The following is a 23,783-nucleotide window of genomic DNA, read 5'->3' on the forward strand; positions in this document are numbered from 1 at the left end:
TTCAGCTTAAATGGTTCAGCCATTCTTGAGTTATAAGTAGTGTAACTCACACGACTTTCTTTTATATAACAATTTTTTTTTTCATTTTGGGGAATTATTGAAACAAAGATAAGTAAACAAAATTTTTTATTCTACAACTCTGACAGTTAAGTATATAAAAATATATGAAATCACTTAATAACTCTATTTTTCGAAGATATTTTCGTTTGTCCAGTATGTATCTGAAACAAGAAATATAAATTATTTTGAATTCTTAGATCAACATCAACGTGTGCGTTCGCGCAGCGGAATGTTGTTGAATTTAAAGATTTTAATTATGCAGATAATTAGTGTATGACGTCCTATAATTGTGTATGGTAAATAAAAATTTGTGTATGCAGCCATTGTGGAGAAATTCACCAAAAACAGATTCCGCTGGGCGAACGTTGGCGAACGTTGTCCTGGCGGAACTTTTTTCAATCCATAGACTTTAGAAGAAAAGAGATGTGTCCAAAAATTAGTGTGTATTTGTGTATAATTGATTATGTATGAATGAAATCAGTGTATGCATTAACTTCGGAGAAATTCAAGTTTCCGCTACGCGAACGTTTGGCCATTAGCTAGTTTTCATATAAAGCGCTTACATAGAGAGCTGTAGATTTTTACATACGTTGTTTTGAATTTGTTTATATTTGTTTAAAAAAAAGATTTAGAAAAAGTCGTAGGGTTTAAAAGATAAAAATATAAACGTAAAATACACTTATTAGGTCTTAGTTCTTAAAGTATGCAGTTTGGGGTCTAGATTTTCACGTTTACACAAACCTTGTAAGTGTCTCCAACATGTTGCCAAGTATCAATGATGTTCCGTTAGTAATTAAAAAGTTATAGGATATTTTATCATGATATATGATGAATAGATCACTGTTTACAAAGCAGTCGAATATCACGACGTTCTAAAGGAATTGCATGGTAAAATGTATGCCAATAATTAGTTTAATCATTCAACTATTCACTTGTAAAATTTCATGTCATTAAATTCAGTAATTAAAGAAAGACAATTATAATACTGACGGAGCATCGAAAACCTACATAATCCGACCAAGTTCGGATAGCTACAAAAAAGCGGCCGTGCCATATGTCTAAGAAACGTTCTTAACTTGGAAGGTTAGTATTTATTAATATGGCACAGTTGCGTACACAAGTGTTAGGAAAAAATAAAACAATGCTTCTTGAATGAAAAATATTTTTTTTATAATAATGCCAATATCTACGATAAAAATAAATCTTCAATTAACAAGTACTTCTCTATTTAAATATCCGTGTACAAAAATATTTTTATTATCATTACTTACATAAATTACTTAACTAGGTGATTAAAAATAACGTTAATAAACGTTATGTATTTTAACTAAAATGTCGTAGATAGTGGCGTTATTATTAAAAAAAAAAATTTTCATTCAAGAAATGCAATTGTTTTATTTTTTCCTAACGCTTGTGTACGCAGCTGTACCATATTATAGTTCGGCCATTCAGAGAATGCGTTCCTGACACGTCGCGATTGAACTGACGACGTAACTTTGCAATGGCGTTGCAGTTACGATAAAAATATTTTTGCTGGTTGTTTACCGTTTTAACAATTGAGGAGCATTAAAACAACATTATTATATCAATAATCAATGAATGTAGTTACGTCGTCAGTTCAATCGCGACGTGTCAGGAACGCATTCTCTGAATGGCCGAACTATAATAATTATACTAACCTTCCAAGTTAAGAACGTTTCTTAGACATAAATGGCACGGCCGCTTTTTTGTAGCTATCCGAACTTGGTCGGATTATGTAGGTTTTCGATGCTCCGTCAGTATTATAATTGTCTTTCTTTAATTACTGAATTTAATGACATGAAATTTTGCAAGTGAATAGTTGAATGATTAAACTAATTATTGGCATACATTTTACCATGCAATTCCTTTAGAACGTCGTGATATTCGACTGCTTTGTAAACAGTGATCTATTCATCATATATCATGATAAAATATCCTATAACTTTTTAATTACTAACGGAACATCATTGATACTTGGTAACATGTTGGAGACTCTTACAAGGTTTGTGTAAACGTGAAAATCTAGACCCCAAACTGCATACTTTAAGAACTAAGACCTAATAAGTGTATTTTACGTTTATATTTTTATCTTTTAAACCCTACGACTTTTTCTAAATCTGTTTTTTAAACAAATATAAACAAATTCAAAACAACGTATGTAAAAATCTACAGCTCTCTATGTAAGCGCTTTATATGAAAACTAGCTAATGGCCAAACGTAGCGGAAACTTGAATTTCTCCAAAGTTTATGCATGCACTGATTTCATTCATACATAATCAATTATACACAAATACACACTAATTTTTGGACACATCTCTTTTCTTCTAAAGTCTATGGATTAAAAAAAGTTCCGCCAGGATAACGTTCGCCAACGTTCGCCCAGCGGAATCTGTTTTTGGTGAATTTCTCCACAATGGCTGCATACACAAATTTTTATTTACCATACACAATTATAGGACGTCATACACTAATTATCTGCATAATTAAAATCTTTAAATTCAACAACATTCCGCTGCGCGAACGCACACAACATCAACTGCATATTCTTTTAGTGAGCATTTTTTACTATTAAGAAACTTAGTTTTAAATTGAAGACATGAGTGGATGAAGGTGATATGTCACAAAATTCTAATTTCGAGAAAATTGAATTCAAAGTTTGGCAGAAACATTTTAGGATATTTCAAAACGCCTTTGATGTATTTATCCAATAAGGGTGTCTGGCGGCGCCAACCGTTTAGTATTTTTAAAATAGGGGAGAAATTAAAGAAAAAAAATTGTTTTTACTACTTTTTTTAAATAAAAACTGAACATAACTCCTTCTTCCGCAAAGAAATATTTTAATCAATTTAAGAAAATGAAGTCTGAAGGAGACTAGTTACTTAAGAAATTAGAAAGAAATAAATGAAAAACATTATTCTTCTCCAAGAATGGATTGATAATAATATCGATATTCCGGTTTAACAAATGTTAGTTGGTCCTTAATATTAGCTTTTTTTTCAACTGACACAGTACTTACCATATTTTCCGATGACACAGGGCACCTCAAAGTTTGGATTAATCTGACCCCTTTTTTTTTAAATATCTATTTTTTGGAATAGTGTCATTTCGTCATAGGACTCTATATAAATATGAACCGTATTCATCAATCCTAATCCACTTCACGACTAAAACTAATTTTGCCATGCAAAAATGCCACAGCTCCTTCATCCATTGCAGAAACTTATTATTTTAAAATTATTTTACTTTTTAGGCATCTATAAAAATGTTATGTGCCCATACCACTTTCTTCCAATATTGATTAAAAATAATAGTGTACATGACACCTTCATCAAGTAGTGAATTTCTAAAATAGCCACAAAAGTGGTTGTTTTAAGGTTTAAAATTGTTTGTATGTATATAACATCATCATCCATGCATAGAACAGCGAAACTCTAAAAATGCGACATATCACCTTTATCCACTCATGTCTTCAATTGTCATCTACCTTTAGGACATAACTTAAGAAGGAATCACTCCCAACTTCCCAAGTCACAGGCTCTAAACCTAGTTTAGGAGCCAGGAGACCTACTATTCTTGTCACCAACTTTTTGGAAATATAACAACTATGTTGTTTTTGCTTTGACTGTTATTAATTCCTTATTAAATTTCGTGCAAGGGAACTAAGGCGTAACTTTGTCTCTCTTTCACGCAAAAGCTACCAAACCCATTCTGATGAAAATTGTCAATAACATAGCTCAAACATCAGAATAATATACAGGGGCCCGATTCTCCTAAGTTAATAATGTCAAAATCGAATAGAAATCGAATCGCAATATGATCGCAATAGCAGTTTTAACCATATCGGGCATTCTGCTACTAATAAAAGACCAATCGTATTCGATTGACATTTGATTGGTGTGCGATTGGTCTGCTATTTTGGTGATTTTGGTCTATACGGTAGCATTTTGCAATCGTAAATCATTTGCAGACAAAATGATTCATTATTGAATGACAGAAAAGGATAAAAACGTTTATTTCAAAGTAAAAATAGCGGAATGCCACATACGCTTCAATCGTAATCGAGTCGGGATCGGATCTCAGTCGAATCGAGTCGAACGTGAATCGTATGACGCTTAAGTAAAATTAGGAGAATCGGGTCCCAGGCTACTTATTATCCATATGTGGGAAGTAGTTACCTCACGAAGCTAATACTTAGCTGTATCCGGTTAGACTGGAAGCCGACCCCAAAATTTTTTGGAAAAAAAGGCCCGGAGGAGGAGGGACGAAGATAGTACTTACATATTCGTGTCCTCTTAATGCTGATAGTCCTTTGAAAGTCTTAGGACACAGTTTACAACTGTAGGGGCGATCATTCGTATGGACACGTAAGTGCGACTGAAAATATTGAAGAAAGAAGAAATATTAATTAATTTCATCATCATCATCATCATCATCATCAGCCTATCGCACCACTGCTGGACATAGGCCTCTCCAAGTGCACGCCACTGAGATCGATTTTCGGCTTCTCGCATCCAGCTCCTGCCAGCCGTCTTGCGCAAGTCATCACTCCACCGTGCCTGAGGACGTCCTACACTACGTTTGCCGAGGCGTGGTCTCCACTTAATTAATTTGGATTAAAAAAAATAAACCTTCTTATTCTTGCTTAAGGTAACCTAATCTAATCTAATCTTAGAAATGGCAGGGCAGGATATTAGAAACTGTTTTGTGCTGGAACTCCATTTAAAAAAATAGTAGGCACTGATACGGTTTTACCCGCGCCCCGAGGTATAAAATATAACCTTCGTTGCTACTGCTACTGTTACAGCCTTTTTATCGTCCCACTGCTGGGCTGCGGCCTCCTCTCACACGGAGAAGGATTGAGCATTAATCACCACGCTTGCTCAATGCGGGTTGCTGATTTCAGACTTTATAGTCCAGGTTTCCTCAAGATGTTTTCCTTCACCTTTTTATCAGCCATTGGTGTCTAAGATATGCTTAGAAAGTACATACAAACTTAGAAAAGTTGCATTGGTACTTGCCTGACCTGGAATCGAACCCGCGCCCTCATACTTGAGAGGTTGGTTCTTTACCCACTAGGCTACCACGACTATAGTGTATACCATTACTACGGATAGTGTTTTTTTCCCAACACGTAAAAAAAATAAAAGTTCCTGAGATTAGCGCGTTCAAGTAAACTTCAGCTATACAATTATTAGTATGCATACACATAGGAAGTGAAGGCTGGCTGTTTTGGGGGCTGTGTTTTGTAAATTTTGACTTTCAAAAAGTGCTGTTTAGCAGCTAAGTTGGAATAAATTATTTTGAGTTTGATGCGGTTCACCAGAGATTGTGATTTTTATACAATTTCAGTATTTTACCTGCAATAGTTTCTTCATAGTAAAACTCTTGGTACATTGAGTACAGCGATACGGTTTCTCTCCCGTGTGGTTCCTTTGGTGGTAAAGTAGTAAGGATTTATTCTGAAAAAAACGATAAAAAATATATATTGTAAGAAAATCTGTATTTTATTTAGTTGCATTTATATTTTAATAAAAAATTAAAACACTTAAAAAAAATGATGATGCAAAAATAAAATATTTCTGCTGCATTAATTTTGCTAGCAATTTATCCTAGTGGTCAATATTTCTAGTAAAGTTACATTTTCTGACTAGTTTAGGACTGAGATGAGACTGGTTGTCAGACTTTCTGGCTTCTGACTGCCAAAGATGTTCAAATGACAGCCGGGACCACTCCGAAACAAGGAAGAATTCGTCATCACAAGATGGTCACCCATCCGCGGATTGACCGTGTGTTGCTTACCAAGAGGTATCTTGTTACTACCTGGTAACTGGGTTGAGGAGGTCAGATAGGCAGTCGCTCCTTGTGACACACTGGTACTCAGCTGCATGCGGTTAGACTGGAAACCGACCCCAACATAGTTGGTAAAGGCTAGGCAGATTACTCACTGGTAGAGTTTTCCCACACACTTCACAGATCCATGGTTTTTCTTTCTTTTCCAAAGATTTATCTTGTATATGTATACGTTTATAATGAGCGCTGTATAAATTTTCTCGTTTAAATGTCTTGTCACACTGAAAAAATAGTACAAAATATATTAATTACTAGCTTCTGCCCAGTGGTTTTTCATCTACTTTCAGAGGTATTTACTTGCCCGAAAACAGTTAAAAAGTAGCCGATGTCCATACTGATACTATTTAGACTAGACTATTTGTGTACCCAGTCCAGTAGTTTTGGCATCAAAGTATAGCAGACAGAAGAGTAATTTTCTCATCAGAAGAATAATTACCAATGTTATAAAGTTAAAGAATTTGTTTATTTTAATGCCTGTCATCTCGTAAACAGCTAGTCCTATTTTATAAATTCTTCCAGTCTTATGTCAGTTAATCCATTCACAGAACAAAGCTATTTTTTTATCCATACGCAGTAATTAATGTGAAGCAATTTTCAAAAATTAATTAATAACACACAAACCTTCTCACACTTAAAAACCCGTTCACTCTGATGCACCAACAAATGTTCTCTCAAAGCCACCGCATCATCATACCCCTCTCCGCAGTGAACACACGAGTGCTCGCTGCAGCGGCTAACGCTCGAGTGACGCGTGAGCGCTGTGTCGGATACAAAGTGTGACTCACATGTGGCGCATGATATGGGGAGGGGGAACTGTGGGTAGCATATGTGAATTTATGTAAGTATGTATATTAAATGGTCTATCACACTAATATTATACAGACAAAACAGTATCTGTGTGTGTGTGTGTGTGTGTGTGTGTGTTTCTAACTGCTTCACGCACAAGTAGCTGGAAAAATTTTGTTAAGATTTGGTTTGCTAAAACCTATCGCAGCTAGTATGAATAAAAGATTAATTTCATATTACAAAGGGCAAATGTGTGAGTGTGTGTGTGTGTCTCGGGTTCGATTCCCGAGTCGGGCGAAATCGCTTTGTGGGTTTTAGAAGACTTTCACAAAGCAGCCCGAAGCTTGGAAGTTGGTGATTGATTCACCCGTGCATCGGAGAGCACGTCAATGTCGGTTCTGCGCCTGATCTCTTTCCGGTCGTGTCGGATTGCCGTCCCATCGGGCTATGAGAGTGAAGGAGTAGGGAGTGCACCTGTGTCTGCGCAAATGCTTGTGCACTATAATATGTCCTGCGCAGTTGGCTGATCTCCTTACATGAGAACAGCCGCCGTAGCCGATTATCGGCTAGGAAGACATCATCATCATGTGAGAGAGTGAGCGTGTGTGTGTATGTGTGTGTGTAATTACTATTTCACACACAAATTACTGAACAAATTTTAGTGAAATCTGTTATGCTGTATTAACACATAGGCATGTAAACGCGCTATCATACTCATCCCCACTGTGCAAACACGAGTGGGTAGCATATGAAAATTAAAAGGTATACATTTGTGCCAATGTATTAAATGGTCTATCAAACTAACACTATAAGGGCGAATGTTTTGACTGTGCCAATTTTGATAAACTGTCGTATGCAAGAAGCTTTCACCTTAAGCTTGGGATAAAGGCTGCGGTTCTAATGACGCAAAGCGGAGTACGGTGGAGCAGGGTGGGGCGAACCGGTAAGAAGCGGGTTGGGGCAAGGTGGGGCGAACCGGTGAGGAGCGGAATGTTTTAAACAGACAATTTTTAGACAGGACAGGGGCGGACCGGTAAGGAGCGGGTGGAGTAGGGTGGGGCGGACCAGTAAGAAGCAGGGTGGGGCGAATCGGCAAGGAGCAGGATGGAGCGGAGCGGATTGTTTAGTTCTAGTTTAGTGTCTACTCAAATGGAGTATATAATAATATGGACATACATACATGTCTATGAGCTTTCTTCATATGCGCGTTGAGTCCGAACTCGCCGACACACGCCTGCGCGCATATGTGGCACCAAACGAGTGAAGACGGGTGATTTAGGCGTACGTGAGATAAGTGGCTCGACAGTTTCCTGTGAAATTATGGATAAATATAGACGCCACAGTAGCTATAAGGAAAAAAAATACTTTGTCGTGACGAAAAACGCCCTAAAACATTTATGCCGTGACTGCACATTTGAGATGTGTCCAAAAACGCTCTGACACACTTTCATATTCATATTCATATTCATTTATTTGCTTTCCACAATGTTTGTACATAGATGTTTTAGTCTTACAGGTAAAAGTAACAATTATGGACCCTGTTTGGGCACAGCAATTTTAAAATATACAAACTAAGGCCTTAAACTAAATATTTATAACATTTTTTAAAACATTTATTATTAATCTTAGTTTAGAAATACTTAATTATTTATAATTATTGAAATTGTTTAAAATATTTACAAAGTGTACATCTATTATATAATTAAAGTAAAATAAAATAAAATAAAATAAATTAAAATAAAAATTGAACTTATTGCACTAGGTAGGTACATTATTTTCTTACATTTTATAATATTTATTTATAATTTGTCAGTTAAATATTCATTTATGCTATAATATACTTTATTCAATAGAAATATTTTTAGTTTATTTATGAAGCTACTGTATTTACTTATATTCCTTATTTCATCAGGTAATTTATTGTATAGTTTTATTGACATAACATAGGTACTAGAAGAATGCATTTTTAGTCGTGATGTAGGTAAGTTTAATCTATTTTTATGTCTCAGAGAAATTTTATTTTGTATTTCTTGTCTTTTGGTGTAGAATTCTGGGTGGTTGCGTACAAATTTACATATTTCAAAGATATATAGGCAGGGTAGTGTAAGGATCTTTAGTTCTTTGAAATGCGGTTTGCAGCTATCAGTATCTTCGATGTTTACTAAAATCCTGATAAGTTTTTTCTGTATGGTGAGTAGTGTTGGCGCATCTGTACTATTTCCCCATAAGATTACACCGTATTTAAGCCACGCGTAGCCATATGCGTAGTAGGTGACTAGTGCTGTTTTAAGATCTGTAGTTCTTTTGATCTCACGGAGTGCATAGGAGAATTTGGACAATTTGGCTTTCAGTTTATTGATGTGAGGTTTCCAATTTATTTCTCTATCTATATCCAATCCTAGGAGGGTGAATTTATTAACTATTTCTATTTTTGTGTTTTCAAAGCTGTAGTTAATATTTATGGGCATTTTTTGGCGGGGATGGAAGGTTATTATTTTTGTTTTACTAAAGTTTATTTCAAGATTATGTTGTGTCATCCAATTTGTTGTAGTATTCAGTATAGAGTTTAATTTACTATTTAGATTAATATTATTTTCGCATGAGGCTAGTATGGATATGTCATCCGCGAATAAGACACAAGGCTCGTTTATATGATTAGGAAGGTCATTGATGTATACAAGAAATAGAAAACATCCTATAACGCTTCCTTGCGGTATTGAAGCATTTATTGGTATATTGTCAGACCGAAAGAGCTCTATTTCGTTAGTTCTATGATTAGAGTATTCTATTTCCACTAATTGTTCTCTGTGCTGTAAATAAGATGTGAACCATTCATGGCATTTACCTCGAATTCCTATGTCATATAATTTATTCAATAGTATGTCAAATTGCACTTTGTCGTAGGCTTTTGTCATATCAAGCAACAATCCTATAGCATATTTCTTATTGTTAATAATATTGAGAGCCTCTTGTATGTACTTGTAGACGGCCAAAATGGTGGATCGATTTTTCCTAAAACCATTTTGACAGTCGTTAAATATATTATGTTTTTCACAGAACGCGTAAACTCGGTTGCACATTGCTTTTTCAAATAACTTTGATGCTGTTGGTAATAAGGCTATTGGGCGGTAGTTATTCGGGTCAGTTTTTGTGTTTTTCTTATATATGGGTTTAATAAGGGCTTTTTTTAAAAGATTAGGAAAAGCACCTTCTTCAAAAGATTGGTTGATTAGATTGTAAAATGGGACAGTTAGTTCATCCGCGCATAGTCTTAATAAGGTGGGGGGTAGTCCGTCAACACCATAGCTTGATTTGTTTTTTAAGTTTTTTAGTAACCTGTTTACCTCGTAAGGATCCACTGGACTCAGAAAGATGGAATTTTCTATTGTCGTTGTCAGTGGGATTCCTTTTGGCTTGCAGTCTTTGTTGTTTGTGCTGGTTGTGCCAATAGAGGCAAAGAAATTATTAAAGATATTTGCTACCTCCTTAGGGTCTGAAGTTAGGCTTTTATTCGTTTGTAGGTTAATGTTACATTTTTCCCTCTTTATTTTCTTATTAGTCCGTTCATTTATAATAGTCCACATTGTTTTTACCTTGTTTTTTGAGTTTATCATTTTGTTTTTAAAATACAGTTTTTTTGCAATTACAACAGTCTTCTTTAATATTTTTTCGTATTTTTTGTAATATTTGGTAAGTATGGGGTTTTTTGTTTTTAATATAAGTATTTTAAGCAATCTTTTGCTTTTGCAGGAGTTTTTTATACCTTTGGAGAGCCAATACTTTTTAAAATTAGTTTTTAATTTAGTTTTTTGTAACGGTATACATTGGTTTAGAATATTAGTTAATATATTATTTAGCGCTTCATAATTTGCATTTATATCTTTTTCGGGTTTAATAATATCATTCCAATTAATTTCTTGTAATTTAGATTTAAATTTCTGCATATTTTTATCGTTATATCGCCTTTGATGTTTAAACCAGATAGTTTGGTTGGGTTTTTGAGGTAAATTTATGTGTAAAATAGTACTGTTGTGATCAGAAAACCCTAGTTCTTCTACTGTTGTGTACATATCTTTATTTTCGAAATTAGTAAATATTAGGTCTAAGCATGTTTTTGTAGATGGTGTGATGCGTGTTGGAATTTTAATGTGCTGTGTTAGTTTGTGTTCCTGCATTATGTTTAAAAATTGGTTTGATTTTTGATTTTCACATAAAATGTTAATATTAAAATCACCTCCTATAATTACATTTAGTTTAGAGTATTTGAGGTTTATATGCTTAAGAATTAGTTTTAATTGTTGATAAAAGGTATCTTCTTCTCTTTTATTCCAATACATTGATATTATAAGTAATTTTTCTTTAGTTAATTCAGTAGCACACACCTCTATTACATATTCTCTGGACATGTTTGTAATATCAGTTCTATGTATGCAGTCTATGTGGTCTTGAACCAAGATACAGACTCCGCCGCCCATTCGAGTGCTGCGACAGTAAGATGCTGCAAATTTATATCCGCTAAGTTGAATTAATTCCAACTTGTCTTGTGTAAGCCAGGTTTCTGAGATACCTATTACCTTGTATGATGGGTTTTCAGTAATAAAAGCTTCAAATATATCCAATTTATTGTTGAGACTCTGAATGTTTTGGAATAGTATATTATATGTTGGGCTTTTGTTTGCGAAAGGAATAGTTCTTGGTTTCATCCGGTATATTTATTTGTGAATGTGAATCCGTGTTGCTTGTAGGAATTATTTTCTTTTCGTGGTGTATCGAATTATTGCTTTGTTGATTTTTGTAGTTGTTTTGTTCTATAATTACTTGTTTACCTTCTATAAATAATTTATTGTTTCTAATGATTGCATGTAGGCCGTTTTTTCTAGCTTGAATAAGTTTGTCTCTCATTTGAGCTCTCTCTTTTCGTGCATTTGCATCTAGAAATTCGGATATAAATAATCCAGTTCCTTGAAAGCACTCGCTGTTATTGATTAAATACTTAGTCATTCTTTTACTGAGCAATTCGATAACTAGAGGTCGGTTCTTTACGGCTTTTCTGCCTACTCTGTACATGTGTTCTATGTAGCCGGATAGGTCCACGTTTACAATATCGCGAAACAGTTCTATAAGCCGATTGTGAAGTTCGCTTTCAGGCTCTTTGTAATATTCTGCGAGGCCATAGAGCACAATTTTTTTATCATTGTTATCAGGATTATTTGGAGTTCGAGGTATCTGTATTGACAGTTCTTTTAATTCCTTTTTTAAGTTTTCATTTTCGATGCGTAATTCTTCTATTTTATTATTAATACTTTCTATTTCTTCTTTTCTATCGTTGTTTTGTACTGTTAAATAATTTGTTTTGTTATTAAAATCCTCTCTTAATTCAGTAATGGCTTTTTTTATTTCAGTCTGTATTGTACTTTGCAGTTCTTCTATGATAGACTTGTTATTTTCTTTTAAACGCAGTATTATTAATTCACTTAGGCTTTGTATAGTGACATTATTTAAGATTTCTACGTTTTCTTGCGTTCTCAAGGTGTCACCCAAGAAGCTCAGGTCGTCAGAGCATATAGTTTCGTTGTTCGTAGATGTTGTTGTTTTTCTCATGGTGGTATTATTTTCTGGATTTGTGGTTACATGTTGGGTATAGTCAGGTGCTCTCGGGGAACGTATAGGGGTATCAGTGTTTCCTGTCTTTGGTATTTTGCATATGCAGGTCTGGCATTTCCATAATTTTCTAAGTTCCAGGGTCATTTCTTTTGTATAATAGTCTTTCTGGATACCAGCACACTTCAGGTCGTATCTACACATACATAGTGAACAGGTGAGATTTTCTCTGATAGGTACTTTTTGTTGACATCCTGCGCATAATGGTGTGGGAGCCATCTCAGTTTTTAAATAAAATAATGATTTGTCAAAACTACTGGTAGTGACCTCTAGTATGTAGTAATGGTACTACAGGTTGAATATTGAGTTTGGTGTTAGTAGTTCTAACTGTTGGCGATCGATGGCGTTGGTATTAGTAGTTCTAACTGTTGGAGATAGATGGCGTGGAATCAAGATAAGTCGAGGATGACTTCGTAGATTTTTGTAAATTAGTAATTAGTAATTATCTATCAATATCGCGTTTAATTTGGTACCTTTCAGGTTTTTTCCTCCTATTTGTTATGGGATGTTGCTTTTCCAGTAGATTTTTTATCACTTTTTGCAGTATTTTTTGAATTTAGTCGCCGTTTTTTTTTCTGAACGTTTTTGAACAGTTTTTGTGGTTTTTCTTGGATATTCCTCAACTTCTTCAATAACACACACTTTATGTCACATATACTTTCACTTAAATACTGTTTCTTTGCGAAATATTCATTAATTCATTTTTTATTGAATTTAGTGTACGGAGCTACTTGTTTACTTTTTGCGCGCAGCGCCCTCTCACACTTTTTGTAGTGTGACGAAAAATGCCCTAATAGACAGTTGTGTTGTGACGAAAATACCTACTCAAATGTAGTATAGTTCAAGCTATAAAAATTTATACCTACTCATGAGATTTCCCGCAGTGACTGCATTGATGAACTTGTCCAACGTGCATTTTAAAATGTTCCTTTGCATTGAAACTGAAAATGATAAAAAAAAACACTCATTGACACACTCACTCAACACAATTTCATAAAAACTACAAGAGCACAGGTTGTGGGATTTAAAAAATCGATAAATTAAATATTGCCAAAAGATCCTAACGTATTGAGAACCAACCTCTACTTTTTTGGGAAGTCGGTTTGTACGGATGGCCTAATTCACCCTCTCAGGTTAAAAAAGAAGTGACAAAGTTTCTACAAAACTTTTTATTTTAATAGAAATATTAGATGAAATAAAAACAATTATAAATGCGAAAGTAACTGCCTGTCTGTCACGCCAAAACTACTGAATCAATATTTTTTTTAGTACACAGATAGACTAGACTTCTTACAAAAGCCATAGGCTACCATCTACCCACGTGCGGGAAGCAGTGCTCTCGGGACATGGGTGGAAAGGCACTTTTGTATGTATAAAATATATTAGGATATATATATATGCCTCGTTGGTCTAGTTGTCGCAAGTGTGGCTGCTGAGCACGAGGTCTCGGGTTCGATTCCCGAGTCGGGCCGAAATCGCTTTGTGGGTTTTAGAAGACTTTCACAAAGCAGCCCGAAGCCTGGAAGTTGGTGACTGATTCACCCGTGCATCGGAGAGCACGTCAATGTCGGTCCTGCGCCTGATCTCTTTCCGGTCGTGTCGGATTGCCGTCCCATCGGGTTATGAGAGTGAAGGAATAGGGAGTGCACCTGTGTCTGCGCAAATGCTTGTGCACTATAACATGTCCTGCGCAGTTGGCTAATCTCCTTACATGAGAACAGCCGCCGTAGCAGCTAATCGGCTAGGAAGACATCATCATCATCATCAGGATATATAACGTACTTACGTAGTCCTAGATACATAAGCACACTGCTTGCAAATAAACTTCAATCTATGTGTTTTCAAATGATGGTTTAGCCCTCTCCTATCTTTGTAACGGAATTTACAAAATTCACATACTATGTCGCCTCGACTCTGAAATATAATATATTATGTAGCATCATCATAAATCAATCATCATTAGGAAGTCGTGGTGGCCTAGTGGGTAAAGAACCAACCTCTCAAGTATGAGGGCGCGGGTTCGATTCCAGGTCGGGCAAGTGCCAATGCAACTTTTCTAAGTTTGTATGTACTTTCTATGAATACCTTGGACACCAATAACCCATGGGTCTTGGCTGTCATTGAACATCCTTGGCAGTTGTTACAGGTAGTCAGAAGCCAGTAAGTCTGACACCAGTCTAACCAAGGGGTATTGGGTTGCCCGGGTAACTGGGTTGAGGAGGTCAGATAGGCAGGCGCTCTAAACACACTGGTACTCAGCTGCATCCAGTTAGACTGGAAGCCGACCCCAACATAGTTGTCTAAACTAAAATCTGTATAAATGATGATGACTTACTTTAGCATGTTGAGAAAGCACATGTATTTTCAAAATATCTTCAGACATGTACCCTTTGTAACAATGTTCACATTTATAAGGGCTTTGCAAATAATTAGTACTATTCTTTCTCTCTAAAACATCTTTAAATTGTTGTTCTCTACTTAAAATAACTATTTCAACATTGAATGAATTTTCAAAATTGTCCATATTGTCTTTTGTTTCAAAATATTTGCCTTTTTTCTTATTTTTTTTGGAGTTTTCAGTATTTTTATTTTGTAATTCTATGTCTTCTTTTATGAGTGTATTGATTTCATTTTTAATTTCAATTTTCTGAGTGTCCATTTGACTATTTTCTGTCTCTAAAGATGATTTTTTCTCATCTATAGTTTTATTTTGAAATTCTGTGTCTGTTGTAGGTATATTAATTTCTTCTTTAATTTCAATGTTTTGAGTGTCCATTTGACTATTTTCTGCATCCAAAGATGTGTAGTCATTATTGTAACTGTCATTGGTATTGTCTGTTATAAAGTTTGTATCATTCTCAATATAATTGTTGTTATAAAAGTTTATATGCTTTGTTCTTGTTTTTTTGTATTGTACTTGTGGTTTGAAGTTGGTTAAATATTCTTGAGTTATCTGTAAAAAACACATTAAAATTTGATTAACTAAAAGAGTAGTGAATCTATGTAGTCAAGCTATTTAATTCTAAGGATGCCTTATATAGTTAATACTAGCTTCTGTCAGCTTACATCCATTGAAAGCTACTCTGTGCCTGTGACTTGGATAAAACTTATAATGCCTTCCATGATAAAAAGGCTGACACTAAAATAAGTTTTTTAATCACTTCTGTAGTTCTCGATATCAGGTAATTTAGCAACTTATTTAATTAACTGGGTGTGTGAAGTATTTCCCACAGGATGCAAGTGAAACCACTAGTCAAAGCTAGTTTACAATACAAGTAAATAAATTATACTTACAACAGTACCGTTAATTCTAGCATTTTCTAAATAGCGAGTGGCTCTCTGACAATCATCTCGGAATGTGTTATATTTCAGTAATAGTATACAGCAATAGTTGCAAATGTATTGCGGTAGAGTATCGTAAGGATATACCTGGAAGATAATAGAAACATTTGTATTTGTCTATACTAACATAATAAGTTATGCTAAACTAAAATATGCGTAATATTATAATATAAATAAATACTTTAATAATACACTACTACTCATCCTCCAAGCCTTTTTTCCAATCATGTTGGGGTCGGCTTCCAGTCTAACCGGATTCAGCTGAGTACCAGTGCTTTACAAGAAGTGACTGCCTATCTGACCTCCTCAACCCAGTTACCCGGGCAACCCGATACCCCTTGGTTAGACTGGTGTCAGATTTACTGGCTTCTGACTACCCGTAACGACTGCCAAGGATGTTCAATGACAGCCGGGACCTACAGTTTAACGTGCCATCCGAAACACAGTCATTGGTGTCTAAGATATACTTAGAAAGTACATACAAACTTAGAAAAGTTGCATCGGTACTTGCCTGACCTGGGATCGAACCCGCGCCCTCATACTTGAGAGGTTGGTCCTTTACCCACTAGGCCACCACGACTTTATAATAATACACTACTACTATACTGCATTAAACGCCTTCTTCTCTTCTAACTATTTTGCTGTGCCCATCAGGGTCCATAATTGTGACTACCTCTATTATTTTATATTTTCCACCAAATGGAATGCAATAAATGATATGATATGAATAAAGAGGGAACTTTTTTGTTTGTTTGTACTCTAGAGGCTCTGAAACTGCAGAACCTATTTGAAAAATTATTTCACAGTTGAGACAGCTACATTTTAGTACAGCTACATAAGTAGGTACAAGAGAAGCGGGTGGAACCGCGAGCGAAAGCTTATGAATGCGAAAGAAACTTTTCCTGTATGGCTTTCATACCAAAATTACTGAACCAAGTTAAATGAAATTTCTTTACTTTCCACTAAGACGACCCACTGACCCAAGTGTGTACTTTATCTGCAAGAAGCTTGACCACAAAACTTAATATAAAGAGGTTTATTATACTTACTTCGCTGCCAATAAGATTCTTATAGGCCTTTAAGAGAATATCATCCCGATATGTGCTGTATAACTTCCTATCCGTTGCCAGACACGCTCTGCAGGCTAGTATGTCTTCGTTAAATTCATTTTTAAGCATTATTAAAGACATTTTAATTCATTACTTTGCCTAATATTAAAAAGAAATCGTGTATGTGTAGAAATAAATAAATAAACAATGGAATGTCAGTCTGTTAATGTCAAGTGTCAAAGTTTTGGCATATTTTTGTTGCCAATTTTTTGTACTCTTTCTGTATATTTAGATTCTACCATAATGGTATAAGCTCAAGACAAAATGCGCCTTTTTCTGAAGTGGGTTCGAGATTGCTTCCTCGTTTTTTTTTGCGTAGTGTCTACTTGTTATATTAGGCACGGCATTTAAAAGTGCGGTGGCAGTGATGGGGTAGGCTCTCGAGACAGCCCTTCGTAGGGTGATTCTTTTGGCAGCAAGTTCATTCTTGTAAATAAAGAACTTATTATTTTGTTAACTAATATCCCCACTTGTCCACCAGAGATGACATAGGCAAGAGCACGCGAGGTTTTACTGTGAGGTGTGTCTTACCCCAGTATTGCCCACCAGGGCCAAAGCCTGCCAGGACTGCGAGATTGTTCGCGCAAGTTACCGCGGAGCTGATACATAAAGGGCTTAAGAAGGGACATAGTGGGTTTTAGTTATTAAGACTCTGTCACTACCTCATGCTGCACCCGCTGCGGGAAGACTCATTTGATGATTTCCCATCAAAAAAATAAAAGTGAGTAAATAAAGAATTAACAATAGTCCGAATTGAGTCAATAATATTCACACCAACAGGATGTGCATTTTTACGACAAAACAGAAGAAGGCATGAAGATAGACAGCGACTGATATCGACTTACTTTTTATCCAGGTGCGGGACGAGGTTCTCTCGAGACACGAACGTAGTTGTACCAGTTCTCTTTGTGTACACGGAAAATAAAACACCGGAATTTATTTATAACACACTTAATCGCTCGGTGGTTCCGTTCAGAATGCGCGCTTAGCGACTCGCTAGCCACGTGAGTGTTGTCAACTCCTAGAAATTCGAGTCTCTAGACTCAAAGTCAAAAGTCGCTAGAAAGAATCTAATATTGGCCCTAGAACTGTTTTTATTTGTACTCCAAAAGTCGCCAGATAAGTCGCTAAACTATTGTTGTCGTCAAAACGTATTTTGGTCGCTAAGCCTTAAGTCACTTCTAGCGAAAAAGTCGCTAAATTGGCAACACTGTCCCCACCACCCAAGTAGCATTCGGGGTTCTATATAAGATGTCTAGTCGTTCACATGTACTCTACAAGCTGTATATGAGCTGTATAGCTTGCTATAATGCTTTTATTGAACCAGTTTGGGCAAAAATTAGACAGCCTTAAGTTCACTATGGCTGTACATTAGAAGTATAATAGCATTATAATAGCAGTTTAAGTAGTAACATCGGACTTACGGCTGACTTACGGCACTATATGGAACGCAGTGTGAACCATACAACGTACATGAGTGTAATAAAGAGTAATAAATGGCTAAATACACAGCCTTCACAGTTAAAATCGGACAAAAGTACTCCAGTAAGCTACCTTAAATTCACTTGTGTCCTAAATTATTTCCACATTTTAATATATTAGTTTGACAATTGTACGGAGTGCACGGATTCGGGGCAAACTAATTCCAGCGGATTATTATTATAATATAACACGCGGTAGTACCTGTTTTATATACTATATCATGTTAATGCCATGGGAATGCAACTTTATCGTGAAATGTATACATATTGAACTAAAATTTTCACGCGCCTCTGTAAAAACGCTTTATTCATTTTGAAATATTTAAAACTGGCTGAGAGGGAAATTACAGGCAAACGTAGTGTAGGACGTCCTCAGGCACGGTGGAGTGATGACTTGCGCAAGACGGCTGGCAGGAGCTGGATGCGAGAAGCTGAAAATCGATCTCAGTGGCGTGCACTTGGAGAGGCCTATGTCCAGCAGTGGACTGCGATAGGCTGATGATGATGATGATGATGATGATGATGAGAGGAAAATTTACATTTTCAGTTTTTGATATTTTATTGGCATTATAATTATACTACGGTAATTAATTTTTAACATGAAACCAAAACTCATTCGCTCTATCTGCGTATTTTGTGATAAATCTGCATTAATCTTGTAGATTTATTTGGTAAATATTTTATGTTACGTAGAACAAAATGGTGGAAATGAAATACGGCTATGTGAACTGTTATATAGCCCTTCTAACAGCCTACAGTCCACATGTGAATCATTTAAACACTTCTGTACAGATAGTAAAAAAAGGTTATTTTAAGTATCACAAACAAGTCCTAATACAGCTACTGGCTGTATAACAGTCTAAGACAAGTAAACATAACAGCCTTTGGCTTTATAAATGACCAGAAGTGTTCTATTAAAATGCTAGCTCTATAACATCGAACAAGTAGGCCGTTAAACAGCGGTTGCCGTATCTCTACCCATCTATAATGCTCTTAGTCAGAAAGCTGACTAAAGGATAGTTGTTAGAGTATTATAACACCCATAACCGTATAAAAGTATTACTCTACTCTCCTATAAGTCCCTTAGACAGGTATAGGTGTAATTAATTACAATAATGCAGCTAATACATCACGAGTGAACTGTAGTAATGCTTTAAGTTCACCTTGGAACTAAATGTGTACTCTTAAATGGAACAAAATGCTACTTGGGCACCGACCGTCACGCCATCAAGCGTGCGTTTGTTATACATAGTTCACTAAAGTTATAGGGGAAATCTAGTAAAAAATAAAACCACGATATTATAATAAACTTACACGTTTATTTACTACATACAGGGTTCAGTTTTTTTATTTTTCTTTAAATAAAAAAGGCGCTTTTCTACAGCCCATCAAATTTACAATTTTTCACTCGAACTATATAATATTTTTTTTATATAATATTATACCAAGTATTATTATTTTTTTCTAAAAAAAATTACATCTAAATTCTTGTCCAAAGAATTATGGCCGATTTTCTTTAATTTATTACATTAATTAATTAATTAATTTATTTATGATGCGTTTGTCAAGTAAAATCTTAAAAAAAAATGTAAAAAACATTTTTAAAAATACCTCGGCAGTGTTCATTTACATAGTTGTTTTGAAAATTATTTAATTTTTAATTATGATAACTTTTAAGTGCCCAGAAGAAACGAAGATTAGTAAAACAGTATACAATTTTTAAATTTTCATATTATTCTCCACTCATGAAATAAAAAGTAATGTCATAGATGGCTAGGTACAATTTAAATACAAAAAACTGTTATAATTTAAATACAAGTAATTTTTTTGCAAGAAAGTAAACAATTTTTCGCTGTTACTTTACAGCTTTTTTCAGAATATCTTATTGTAAATCATAATATATTCATGTTTTTTCCTTATTACATTCAACAAAATAAACAAGTTAAAATAAACCATATCAATTTAAATAAATAAATAAAAAATCTTCAATAAATTTTTGTTTTCTTACAAAAAACTAGTGATGTGTTCCAATATTGCTTTCGAATTCACACTTAAATTAATATTGCACCTAAATTACGTTTTTAATCGCTGAGGACTTCGACTTCAAGACTTCAAATGTGCTCATATTGATGGTGGTAGCGACTTTCAGTAGTTAATCTACATATTATACTAGCTTAATAAAAATATATTTTTTTTGTTGGGTCAAGCCTCCGAAACTACTGAAGCGATTATAGAAAGACGTTGACTGTTGGAAAGCTACAATCTTCTTCAAAAACTACGGAAAGCAGCTAGTTGGTTACAAACAGAAAAGAAAAAGAGAGATTTTAACTTTGGATCTTTCATTATTGTAGTTATCGGCGCAAAATATCTATATATTTAAACAGAAAGTATAATGTTTTATTGTATTATATTGTCATTACCACCATCAATTGGACACGAAACCTCAAGAAACGTTTGAAATTAAAATAATAAATACACGTTACTTTACTCCTAGAGATAGATTTTATCACTAACACGATTTATTGCTTAATTAAAATAATAGCTAGGAGACTATCTGCTTATATGGGGACCGAAAAGGTTTAGGACACTACACACTGAAATCTACATTTACATAAAAACTTAAAAGAACTTCACATAGTGACCTGAACGACTCCCGTATGTTGAGGCATTTTATAAAGGTCATAGTTCGTCAGGACATACCCTAAATAATTTTAATTTTAATTTACTAACCCTTAGGTATAAGCATTACTACGAAGTGAGCCTATGTAGCTTCAATAAAATAAAAATTATTATAGTTTTATTATTTTTTTATGAAAAGTAAACATCCGAATTGAGTAGGTACCTCCTTTTTGGAAAGTCGGTGGAAAAACTGTAAATTTCATTTATTTTGACAATATTCTTGAAAAGATGGAGTGAAGATCGAACGAAGAGTCTAGCAAAAGATGGATATATCAAGCCGAGGACTGAACGATTGTCGGGGCTGTGACATTGTTACCGCGGCGCTGGTACATAAAGAGCTTAAGAAGGTACATGATGTAAGAGTCTGACATTCCCTTACGTTGCACCAACAGCGGGAGTTGTCATTTGTCGATTTTCCACAAAAAAAAGGATTCGTAAGTAGGTAGACTTGTAGTTCGATTGCCACAAGGGTCATATAAACATTGAGTAAAATTCATAGAATGGGCAATATTTTTATAAACGAGTAGGTACCTCCTTCTTTTTGGGAAGTTGGTTAAAAAAAGAATGCCTTTTCAGTGTGTAGTGTCACTCACAGCAAAAGAGTCGAACGTTCAATTAATCGCATTTACATCAAAATCATTTCATTTACAATCCTACCTGACGTTACGAAGTCGGCCATTTTGTGACAAAAGCATTTTTCATTTGGAAAAACCTTAGAATAATATTATAACTACAATATATTAGTAAATTCACTTTACATGGATGTAATTTAGTAAAAAATATTATTATGTATCGTAAAATATTACATATATATGTTAAAAAGCGACTATATATGCGAAATTATAGTTTTAACTATGTTACGACTAGATTTTATTAGGTTCCTCTATGTAAAGTAAGGTTTAAGTTAATGCATTTTATGATTATGTTAAGCAAATTATATTCTATTGCACACAATAGCGATATATACATTATTTTAACTAGTTGCATCGAAATTGTCTACATAAATTTTTAAATTATAATTTAAAATGTACAAGCAAAAATGCTGTTCTCTTTCTATTTTATATAAAAACATAATTCTTTGATTTACTTTCTATAAGAAGTACAGACGTCAGCAGGTCAACCTACCGGAATCTATCAAATTTTACCAATCGAACATCAACCTTCCATTATTATGATAAAGTTGAAAATCTATTGAAGACAATTGAAAGATTGGTGTACTGTCTATACAAATGAATAACGTAAAACATGATGCAACTAGCTGATATTCTATTATTATTAATATCCTAATGATTTGGGCAGGTGAAGTTTGTCATTAAACCAAATTAAGACAAATAAATAATTTGATTCAACGACCAACGATATGCATAAGCACATTTTACTAAAATTCAGCTTAAAATTAAACAAAAGCATGTTTTTAATTTAAAATAGTGTGCGTAAACAGTCATTGTCAGGTATTTTAAATATAAACTCCAAGGAACCCTAAACTTAATGCGATTTATACAAAATGGTAGCTTTATTCAAGGTATGGTAACACTGATAAAAAGCTCAAGAACGCCACATTTATTAATTCGCGCGCAATTTTAATTTCAAGTACATTAATTTGATTATTTTTGTCACTGATTTATTAAATTATTGATTAGTTAAATAATTTTTAAAACTTTTATTAAAATCCCGCGTGAAAAAAGCTGTCAAAAAATCTGGCGCCAAAAAAACTGTCACTCACTCTTAAAAAAGCTTAACACTAAAGAGTTTGGTGTCTTATCGTTTTACGATTAAAAAAAATAAACGTCAAAACTTTGAAACGTCAAATGGGGCGCTGTGATTGGTCGGTTCAAATGAAATACGTTAAAAACGTATATAAGGCGAATATTATGGATTTTGTTATTTGCTTTCTTGATGATGAAGAAAACATGGGGGTTAGTTCGTCTGCGTGGGCCGTGTGGGTGCCGCCTAGAGTGTGGAACTGGAATATGTCGCTGACCTGGAATAGAAAAAAATACGGGTTTTGTTACCTTTTGGTGCACCTTTTGGTGCTGTTGGGTTAACAAAAGAGGCTGTAATTGAAAGTTAGGTTCTAGCTAGACAGACGGACTGCATTTCAACTGCAATTTGCAGTTCAAGGGCTGTTTGAATGCAGTTGACACGACTGCAATAGAACTGCAAATCAACTTCAGAACACGACTGCACACCGACTGCATCCCAACTGCAATCGGACTGCACGTTGCATGCAGTCCGTCTGTCTAGACTTCTAGAGCCTTACATCTACTCGTCCATGGCCGATAATCGTTGATCGATTTTTGTAGGAGAAAAATAGATCACTGGTAGCAATAGTGAAACACACACGCCCTACAGAAAGTCGGTCAGAAATCCTTTTCTGAACGTTCAACTAAAAAATAATATAAAAAACGAATAAAGAAAGAAAGCGCGCAGCGTTTATGTAATCTTTACTCTTTACTGACAAAACGCTCCACGCTTTCTTTCTTTCTTCAAAATAACTAAAAAACTAAAAGCGTGTTTTTTTTTTTAATAAGTATTTTTATTTTATACTTTTTTTATCTAATTCATAGGCCTGCATTTCAAATAGCCTGTCGGCTATCTTGGGGAGGCCGACATATTGGATTTGCAATGAAGTTTCTTGGTTAGTCATGCATTGTCATCAGAACTCAGAGAGTGTGCAAAATTTCATCTTAATTGAAGATCGGGAAGTGGGTCACATGACAAAAGCTACTTCCAACTAAAGTAATATAAAGAAGCCGACCCCAACATAGTTGGGAAAAAGACTCGGAGGATGATG

At 34.7% G+C, this 23,783-nt stretch overlaps 2 protein-coding genes across 2 annotated transcripts in view; both read right to left on the reverse strand.

The window, feature by feature from the left end:
- Nucleotides 1–111: 111 nt before the first annotated feature.
- On the reverse strand, nt 112–16,981 carry LOC124644671 (zinc finger protein 14 homolog). Its single transcript, XM_047184174.1, has 11 exons — nt 16,770–16,981; nt 15,673–15,807; nt 14,714–15,331; nt 14,165–14,292; nt 13,245–13,319; nt 7,898–8,027; nt 6,553–6,744; nt 6,027–6,152; nt 5,439–5,540; nt 4,360–4,455; nt 112–221 (listed from the first exon to the last, which is right to left on the reverse strand). The coding sequence occupies exons 1-11, from the start codon at nt 16,908–16,910 to the stop codon at nt 171–173; spliced, it is 1,794 nt and encodes a 597-aa protein (XP_047040130.1). The 5' UTR covers nt 16,911–16,981; the 3' UTR covers nt 112–170.
- A 2,628-nt stretch (nt 16,982–19,609) lies between these two features.
- The window catches only part of LOC124644614 (igLON family member 5-like), a 114,364-nt gene continuing 110,190 nt past the window's right edge, over nt 19,610–23,783 (reverse strand). Inside the window, exon 13 of the mRNA XM_047184102.1 lies at nt 19,610–22,970. Coding sequence (XP_047040058.1) covers nt 22,821–22,970 — 150 coding nt within the window. The 3' untranslated portion in view covers nt 19,610–22,820. The remainder of the gene's footprint in view (nt 22,971–23,783) is intronic.

This window comes from Helicoverpa zea, chromosome 30 (genome assembly GCF_022581195.2).
Source record: "Helicoverpa zea isolate HzStark_Cry1AcR chromosome 30, ilHelZeax1.1, whole genome shotgun sequence".
Lineage (NCBI taxonomy): Eukaryota > Metazoa > Arthropoda > Insecta > Lepidoptera > Noctuidae > Helicoverpa > Helicoverpa zea.